This window comes from Chrysochloris asiatica, unplaced genomic scaffold (assembly GCF_000296735.1).
Source record: "Chrysochloris asiatica unplaced genomic scaffold, ChrAsi1.0 scaffold00432, whole genome shotgun sequence".
NCBI classification, from domain to species: domain Eukaryota; kingdom Metazoa; phylum Chordata; class Mammalia; order Afrosoricida; family Chrysochloridae; genus Chrysochloris; species Chrysochloris asiatica.
Window position 1 is genome coordinate 480,815 of NW_006408950.1, and position 10,176 is coordinate 490,990.

Here is a 10,176-nt window from a genome sequence, read left to right on the forward strand (position 1 = left end):
ATATAATTTTATTTTTAGATTTTAAAACTTACCAATCTTTCTTAATGCATGTTGGTGTAAGGAAGGCAGTATGTTTAGTGATGAGAGCACAGAATTTAGATTCAACTACTCATTAGCTCAGGCAAATCACTTAAGCCCTTTGGGCCTACATGTTCATCTCTAAAGTGATTGTTTTTATTTCATAGGACTAATGTAAAACTTTACTGTATATGCAAAGTGATTTGAGGCTGTAAGTTTATAAATACTTATTGCTTTTATCAAAATTAAAACTAATGTTCTCTTGCTACCCTTGTGACACTCACAGATTTAAGATCCTAGCAGTGTGTGTCTTTTTTAGCGGAGACTTTCAGAAATATTATCATTTAAATGTATGAGGTTCTCTTCACTTACTAATTGTCTTGCTGTCTGACATTTTGCATTTATGGCAACTTTGAAAAACTTCTCAGGTGTTCTCTCTAATGGTCTGGGCCCCACAAGGGGCCATGGTTGGGCCCAGGTTGCCCTCCAAGGGGTACCCCAAATGATATTCTAGAGAGCCCAGTGATACTGGGCCACATGAAGTAAGTTGACCAACCAGCTGTGGAACGTCTATTTATGTAGGTAGGGTGCAGGTTGATGGTGTTATAACCTGAGGTCACATGTGGGCAGGGGTATGCCAGGCAAAGGCCCAGAGGTGCCAGAGGGAGATTGGTGTGGGCAAGGTGAAGCAGGGAGAAGAGAGGATGTGGCATGGGGATGTGGGACCAGGGCAGATGGAGGGTGACAGTGTCCCCACCCATTGGCAAACAGTGGGAGATGGCAGGTAGCAGGCAAAACCTGATCTCTGCCATTCCCAAACCCCATGATCTTTGTGGTGGGGCTAGAGGGGCCTGTTATGCTACGTGTGTGTCTGGAGATGCTAATTCCCTTAACTCCACTTTCACTTAGCGACCTTGTCTTTGGAAACTTAACCATGTCAGTAAATGAGGAGGTGGGTGTAGAAGTAATGCTGTAAAATTCACTAGTCTGAAAGACCACAGGCATCACTTCAGCTACAGTGACATCAACATCACAAGCTGTGTGCACAAAACTTAGGTACTGCCTTTAGCTCTGATCCTCACAGAAGCTGCTCCTCCACGTGTAATCCCATTCAGATAACCTACAGGTATTTTAAACTCAGTAGGTCTTAAAACAACTTGGTTGTGACCTTCCTCCCATATTAGGGATGTGGTTTGAGAATGTAGGCTCTGAAGTTAGATTACCTGGATGCACATTGTCCCTTAGAGCACAATTTATAATGTAGGGACAGTAATTGTATCCACCTTATAAGATTGTTGGGAGACTAGTCCTGGGGTTTTGTTGGCAAATCAGTTTCTTCAACAGCCTGTTAGACTGCTGTTTGGTTGCTTTCAGTAGGGTCCCTAAGCAAGTAAACTCTATGCTAAAGATCTTATCTAGCCTGAGGATGCTTATCTCTTATCTGTTGGTGTATGCGCTCTCCCCATCCCTCTCAGGACAGTATAACTCATGCTCAGGAAGAAGGGGAGAATGACAGCCAGTCATCTCTGCAGCATCCAACTAGTTCCTACTTTCAGTCTTCCAACAAATATTTATCATACGCCTACCATGTGCCATGAACTCAACCAACCTCTGAGTAGACGCTAAAACCCAAAATCTGTTGCTGGAAAGTTGATTTCAATTCATAGTGACCCTTCAAGGCTAAGTAGAACTCTGTCCCATAAGATTTCCAAGGCTGTAAATCTTTATGGAAGCTGACTTCCACATCTTTCTCCTGTGGAGTGGTTGGTGGGTTTGAACCACAAATTTTTGTTTAATAATGGAGTGCTTTAATTACTATACCACCAGGACCCTAGTATGCAAGAATAGTATGTTCTTTATCCTCACAAAGCTTTTTTTCTGGTGAAAGAAACAGATAATAAGCACATTTACAGTAAGTGATCAAATCATAGGTTGTGGTAGAGGCCAAGAAGAAAATAAATGAAATTAGATCGTAGATAACACCATCATCTCTCAAGAGTCAGCACCTCTTGGGAAGCCTTGAACAGTTCCCTGTCTCATGAATTAGGTGCTTTTCCTACGTGGTCTGCACAGTTCCACAGTACATATTCGTCATTGCTGTTAGCTGCAGTTAAGTCAGTTCTAATTCATGGTGACCCCATGTGTGCACAATAGAACTGTGCTTCCTAGGTTTTCATATCAGTGACCTTTGGAAGCAGATGACCATGCCTGTCTTCTAAGGAGTCTTAGGGTTGGTTCAAAGTACTAAACTTTGGCTAACAGTTGAGTGCTTAGCCTTTTATGCCATCCAGGAACTCCTAGTAGGTGCCCAGTAAATGTTTAATTGATGCATAAAGGAATGAATATACCATGTATAGAATCCTTTGTAGACTGAGTGTATAATCCCTTATATGAAAGGTTACAGTTTTCACTGTGTTGTGAAGAAGGAAAGGTTTGGAATCTTAGACTCTCCCAAGTTACAGTTGATGAATCTAGTTTTAAACAGAAGTGATGATGGTGGTTATAATAATTGTTGCCAGTTACTAAGTCGTTGCCATATGCCAGGTACTATGTCAAGCACTTTAACGTTTAGTCCTTACCACATCTGTATGAAATAGGTTCTAATTTTAATTTTAATTTTTTTTTTTTTTTTTTTTACTAATTAGGAACTCTTGGGTGTCTCAAAGACATCTCATATTCAAATGCTCAAAATAGAACTCATGATTTTGTACTCTAATCTGCTCCTTTTCCAGTATACCTCATCTCAATAAATTACCCCATCATTCAAGCAGTTGGACCTAAAACCTTTTCTTTATCTTATATGACATTCTTTAGCCCTTCATCTTCTCTATTAACATGTATTTTATTACTGGTAACAACATCTATCTACAATAGCTTAAGCAAAACAGAAAGTAAATCATCTCACAAACAAGTCTAAAGGCATTTGAAATGATTGGTGGCTCAGCATTGTTATTAAGGCCAGGCTCCTCCTAGTCTTTTTGTCTATCATCTTCAGCTTGTTACCTCATGATCAAATATGGTTGCCTCAACTCTAGGCAAAATCTGTGTGGATTCCTATTGGATGTTGTTGTTATTACGTGCTATCCAGTCAGTTCCAACTCATAATGCATAGTAATCATATGCACAACAGAAGGAAAAACTATGCCCAGTCCTGAGCTATCCTCACAATTGTTGTTGTGGTTAAGTCCATTGTTGCTGTCCTTGTGTCAATCCATCTCATTGGGTGTCTTCCTCTTTTTTTCTGACCCTCCTCTTTACCAGACATGATGTCCTTTTCCAAGGACTGCGCCCTGTATGTCCCTTTATGTCCAAAGTATGAGACATGAAGTCTTGCCACCCTGGCTTTTAAGGAGTGTTCTGGTTGTACTTCTTCTACACAGATTTATTTGTTCTTCTGTTAGTCCATGTTATTTTCAATATTCTTTTCCAACACAATTCAAATGCATTGATTCTTTCTTGATCTTCCTTATTCATTGTCCAACTTACACATGCATATGATGCTATTGAAAATGTGACTTGAATAAGGCACATCTAAGTCCTCAAAGCTATAGCATTTCTCTTTAATATTTTAAGTAGGTCTTATGCAGCAGATTTGCCTAATGGAATATATCATTTGATTTCTTTCTTTCTAAAAAAATTTTTTTATTGTGAATTGGATGAAGGAATTGGTAAGTTAGGTGAATTGGGTGAAGGAATACCTAAAAGGGGTTCTAGAACTTTCCCAGTGAAATAGACCCCTTTTGGAGCCTTGGCAGTGTATAGGACCTTACGTGGAATCCTGAGCCCATCCAGAATCTTCTGAGGTGGAACATTCCCACTAGAAAGGACAAACAGACCAGCCTGGAACAGCTAGAGTGACAGAAGATACATCTTCAAAGAAAGATCATCAGGGAAAACCCCAAACAAAAATAGCAGTATGATTGGCTACTACAAGAATAAGTAAGTTGTTTGCCAGGAAGCCATCAAGGCAAAAATCAAGTTCCTTTAGGACAAATCCCCCTCTAAAACTGAAACTCAAAGGGAATACATGATCAGGCATGTAAGCTTGCTGATGACCAAATTGGGTCTACTGGTAAGTGTAAGAGAGGAAAGGCAGCAATGAAGAAATGGGCTGAGTTCAACCACGTTCCTTAGACTCCCCTTGATCTGGAGATGAGAGAGAGAAGAGGAAGGGCTGGTTGGTCTGAAGTGTGGTGAGACCTGGGGACATCTGAGCCAATGGACAAGGACATAGCCACAGAGGGCTAGAGCTGAGAATGAAGCATCCAGCTGATATGAAGTGAGGGTAGACACACAAGAACACCCAGACTTTCAGATAGTACCCATTTGACCTAGCCTCAATGGCTTGATAATCAGAATCAGAACTTGAGTAGAGGAAGATTTAAAAAAAAATTTTTTTTTTTTTTGATAAAGGAAATGAGGGTAAATTGCTACAATTTGATGAACTTGACCTATGCACATGGAGGTAGTAACTCTAAATGCCAACTGAAAGGGAAGGAGTCTTCACCTCAAGCATCAATGCTATCCCCTCCATACACAGGGTAGATAGGGACAGGAACTTAGACATTGGCTACCTAAAATGAGGGGCGATAAAGGCACGAAGTGACTGGTTTACAAGGTTTCAAGAGGGAGTTTAACTGTTTAAGAGTGTGTGAGGGAAGATAGAGTCCCCACTGAATAGTTTTCATCTTATATAGGTGGGTCTGTTTAAAAAGATGGGAAGAAGATTCTTATGATTCAATAGTAATTGTTATCATGACTAATTGTGACTGTCACAATTGTAAAGGTAGATGTTTTATAATAAAAACGTGGAAATAGTTAATCTTACAGTCAGAAACAGAGGACCCTAGGACCATCAAGGGAGAAGAGCACAAGTGGAATGGGAGACCTTATCCAGAGAAGCAGCAACACCAGAGATGGAGGAAGAGATGGGGACATGGACAGAGGGAGCAGCTGAGGTCTCTAAATTCATAGGAAGAGAGGGACTGAGAGCTGGTAGTCAGGGGACAGACTTGCAGAATGTGCCCTTTGATGGTGTAAATTATTATGTAATGCCTGAGTGTGTTTGGTTTTTTTTTTTTAAAGAGCTAAAGTGAATAGGGGGAAATACTGTTTCATGGAGGAGATTATATCATTGTAATGAAACAAGATGTATGATTTGTTGAATGTGAAACTGATGATCTACCCTGTAAACTTTCACTCAATTCACAATAAAAACTTAAAAAAAAAACACTTATTGTGAATTAGGTGAAGGTTTATAGACAAGCTTTTGTATTCAACAAATCATACACTTTGTTTCATCTCAATGATTACAATCGCCTCCCTGCAACAACAGTTTTCCTACTTCTTTTCTGTAGCTCCCCATTTACATGTTACATTTCGCAAATGAACAAAGTAAAAATATTTGATGCACACATACAAAGCAAAACAAAAATATAGATTCATTTAAATGTCCAAAGGCATATTCTGCAAGCCAACCTCCTACCCGTAGGCACACAGTCTTACTGAATCCATGGGCCTAGTGCCCACAGCTGCTCTGTCTCTCCCCGTGCCACCTCCTCTGCCACCTCCTCTGCTGTCACTACCTTTCTAGATAGGATTTTACGTTCCACTCATGCGCTTCCTTGTTGATGGTCCTTGAATCTTCTGTTCCTGAAATGAAAGATGAACTCCTCCTCCACTTTTTTTCCTGGTGTGGCACTGTGGGTTAATGTGCCAGACTGCAAAGCCGTTTAAACTGCAAGGTCAGCAGTTCAAGCTCACTAGCTGCTCATTGGAAACCCGATACAGGGTCGCTATGGGTCAGAACTGACTTGATGGCACTTAACAACAGCGCCCTATATGTGGTGCTGTGGGCTAATGTGTCAGACTGCAAAGTTATTTGAACTGCAAGGTTGGTGGTTCAAGCTCACCAGCTACTCCTTGGAAACCCTGTACAGGGTCGCTATGGGTCTGATTGAACAGGCCGGCAATTAACAACAACAACAACAACAACAACAAATTTTAATTACACACATTTTGCAATTTCAGTTTTGACAATCACAATTAATCCTACTAACAGTTCTCTGACAATTGAATCATAAAACTCTGTCAGCATCATCCCCTACCACCTTTCACCAGACCCATCTGGAAATGAGGAAAACTACTCAGTGGGAATTCTCCTTTGTCTCCTCATTCTGAAACTAACCACACGCATGAAAAAACTTGTAAGTCAGCCACTTTATGCCTTTATAGGCTCCCTCCCCCACCTCATTTTTAATAGTTAATGTCTACATTTCTTGTCCCTATCAACCCAGTACATTGAGGAGACAAGCATGTTCGTTGATCTGAAGAATCTTCCATTCCAGTTGGAATTTTGAGCAACTGCATCCATAAGCAAAAGTCTAGTTCATCCAATCGTAGCAATTTGTAGAGTCCTGGTGTGGCGCTGTGGGTTAATGCACCAGACTGCGAAGTGTTTGATCTGCAAGGTCGGTGGTTCAAGCTCACTAGCTGTTCCTCGGAAACCCTATACAGGGTCTCTATGGGTTGGATCCGACTCAATGGCTCTTAACAACAACATAGTATCAAACATCTTTATCTTCATCTGGTTGGGTTCTGGTCAATTCCGTCCTAGGTCAAATGAGTACCATTTACAAATGTGGAAGTTCATGCACACTTCCTTGTATTTCAGACCAGCTGGCCCCTTCACTCTGTTTTAGCCCACAAGGGCTGCTTCAGTGCCCATGGACTCATGAGTTCACACAACTCCCTAAACTTTAAACCAGTCAGCCCTTACTCTTCTCTCTTTCACCTCAGGGTCAATGAGAGGCGATGGAACATGTCCAAACTCAGCTCATGTCTTTATTGCTACATTTCCCCACATTTACTCACAAGTAGACCCAGGTGGTCACCAGGGAGCATACTAGTCTCGCAGGTTCCCTGTAACTTTCAGTCCTAGATGGGGGTTTTCTCTGATGGACTGACTTTTTTTGCCTTGATGCTTCCAAAGCAAACAGCTTGCTTGAGACTCAAAGAGCTGTGCTTTCTGTATGTCTTTCAGTAAGAATATTCTCTCTGCATATCAAAATGCAAATATACCAACCCAGAAGGTTCTGGTGAGGTTCCGTACTCTACAAAGGCTTAACAAGAAGCCTATTTCTCTGGGCAAATTCTAACTCCCTTTTAGCACATCCATCAGTTATAGGTTGAAGGCAGGTTTGTAAGCTTTCTGTAATCATAATTCCCAATATTCATATCTATCACACATGAGTATCTATTTTACAGTAGTAGTCGGGGGAAATGAATAATCATTTGATTTCTTGATGGCTGCTTGCATGAGCATTGATTGTAGATCCAAGCAAATGAAGTCTTTGGTAACTTCAATCTTTTCTCTATTTATCAACATGTTATTTATTGGTCCAGTTGTGAGGATTGTCGTTTTCTTTACATTGAGATCCAATCCATATTGAAGGCTGTGGTTATTGATCTTATCAGTAGATATTTCAAGTCCTCTCGTCACTTCTAGCAAGCAAGAGTGTGCTACCTACATATTTCAGATTGTTAATGAGTCTTCATCCAGTCCTGATATCATGTTCTTTTTCCTGTAATCCAAGTTTTCTAATTATTTGCTCAGCATACAGATTGAATAAGTATGGTGAAATGATACAACCTTGATATACACCTTTCCTGATTCAAAACCATTCAGTAGTGTCTCCCTGTTTTCTTCAAACAACTGCTTCTTGGTCTGTGTATAGGTTCCTCATGAGTACAATGAAGTGTTCCAGAATTACCATTTTCCACAATGGTATCCATAGTTGGTTAGGATCCACACAATTGATTGCCTTTGTATAGTCAATAAAATACAAGTAAACATACTTCTGGTATTTTCTTCTTTCATCCCTTGTTCTATTTCCTTTTCTGAATTCTGTTAGATACTATTGAATAGTAATCTCAATATTAGAGATTTGTATGGTGTGTATTATGGAAGAAATTGTTAGAGGCAGAGTGAATACTGATTTGGTTCAACAAATACTTAATCATTGATTCAGGAGAGGTAGATGGTTAAAGATGGAAAATATGCAGGCCCCCTCCATAGGAGCTAATATGATATTGTTAGTTGCTGTGGAGTTTATCCCAATTTATGGAGACCCCATGTGTTAGTAAATGAGAGAAATATGTAAATAAATACCCTAGAGAAGGCAGTGAATTAAATGCTGCATGGAGGCAGCATGAAAATGAAGGAAGAATGAGGAAGGACTGTTTCTAACCAAGGGATCCATGGATAGGAGGAAAGGAAGTAAGTAGAAAGGTTTCTTGGCTGCCATGAACAGCTGCATACACACTCCAACTCCCTCATGGCTCTGCTGCAGTCGGAATGCAGGCATTCTGTATCACTTCAAGGCCTCAGGTCAGTCACAGGTAAGGAAGCTGGACCCAGCTCTCTTTCCTGTTGTTCAAACATTGCTAATGAGTCCTTCTGGTCTCCAGGCCAATGTCCCTCATCCGTCTAGCTGTGTTTACCTTGCTGTTATGTGCAGATGAAATCGTCACTGGTGTAACTCATTGTCAGACCATTCTGTTTGTTTAGGGCCTATGTGTGCTCTCCATCTGGTCGGGGGTGTTTGTCTCCACACGATGACCCCTCTCCTTGCAACCTTTGCTCCAGGATCCCCATTCTTCCATGGCAGAGCCCCACTGATTAAGGAAATTTGAGCCTCAAGAGTTTGGCCTTGCTTAGAAAAGTCTCTCTCAAGACAGTAGCCTGGCTACACTGTGGAATGCTTCTGTTTGTATTAGATGCCACAGATTCATCTGAGCTCTTTGCACTTCCTTCACTAGTAAAATTTATTATCTCTACGGGCAGATGGATGCTTCTAGCTGACAGCAAACTAAGGCAAAGATCATATAGTAGGAAAGACAAAGCAACAAGACAGTAACAATAATACTTTTCAAAGCACTATCACTATTATAGGGTGTCCTGGTGTGGCGCTGTGGGTTAACGTGTCAGACTGTAAATAAAGCCGTTTGAACTGCAAGGTCGGCAGTTCAAACTCACCAGCTGCTCCTCAGAAACCCTATTATACAGGGTCGGAACCGACTCGATGGTACTTAACAACAACAACAACATCACTGTTTTATAGATATGTAAATATGAGGTGGTTTCAAAAAGTTGGTGGAAAAATTCTGTTGTCTGTCTATTCCATTTTTCCATGAGCTTTTTGAAGCTGCCTTGCATCTGTGAGGATGGTATTTAGAGACACATGTGACATGCCTACAGGTGATTAAGAAACTTGACTTTGTGTTTTAACATTGTCTAAGACAGAAAATGCTATGATTTAATGTATATGTTTTCTTCTGTTGTAGGACAGTTCGTGTGTGGTTAAAGAGAGACAGTGGGCAGTATTGGCCAAGCATATGCCATGTAATGCCTTGTAAGTATTTGGATCCTTATCCGAAAAAACAAACATTGACCCCAACTTCCTTTCCTGCCTAGATTGACTTCTGTATGTTTTCTTGAATAGGGAAGTCTGAGGGATTGTTATTATAATGGAAAGTACTACATTAAATCATCTTAGATTTTCTAAAGTTCTCAGACTAAAATAAGAAAACCGTTCTGAAACTGACTATTTAGTAAGATAAATGGGAGAAGAGCTGCAGCGCATAGACACTGACTACAGCAGTCTCACTGTCTTCCAATTTTTTGTTTAACCTTTAAATAAAATATTTCTGTAAACATTTAAAAATTTTTTCCAGTGATTTACATTTGTGAACTAAATTTGTTCTTGCATTACTGTTATGTCATTTATCCAAATTCAGCACATTTAGCATTGAAATGTTCATTCTCAAAAGGATTTACTTAGGATTGAAAAATTCTAATTAGGACTCTATCTCATTTTTCCAAGGTCTTATCTGAGAAATATGTCCATGTACCAATAAATAATTAGTTTTCCAAATATACTTAAAAAATCTCTCTTTCTCTCTCTCTCTCTCTCTCTCTCTCTCTATATGTATATATATGTATGTATGTATTTACGTATGTTGTTGTTATGTGCTGTGGAGTCAGTTCCGACTCATTGCAACCCTGTACAGGGCTTTCCGAGGCTGTAAATCTTTACGGGAGCAGGAAGCCTCATCGTTCTCCCACGGAATAGCTGGTAGTTTCGAACTGCTGACCCT

The 10,176-nt window shown here is 40.2% G+C and overlaps 1 protein-coding gene across 1 annotated transcript in view; it reads left to right on the plus strand.

Annotated features, from left to right (window-relative positions):
* WDFY2 (WD repeat and FYVE domain containing 2) overlaps nucleotides 1–10,176 on the plus strand; it is a 269,563-nt gene that overhangs the window by 103,732 nt on the left and 155,655 nt on the right. Inside the window, exon 2 of the mRNA XM_006876937.1 lies at nucleotides 9,364–9,431. Coding sequence (XP_006876999.1) covers nucleotides 9,364–9,431 — 68 coding nt within the window. The remainder of the gene's footprint in view (nucleotides 1–9,363; nucleotides 9,432–10,176) is intronic.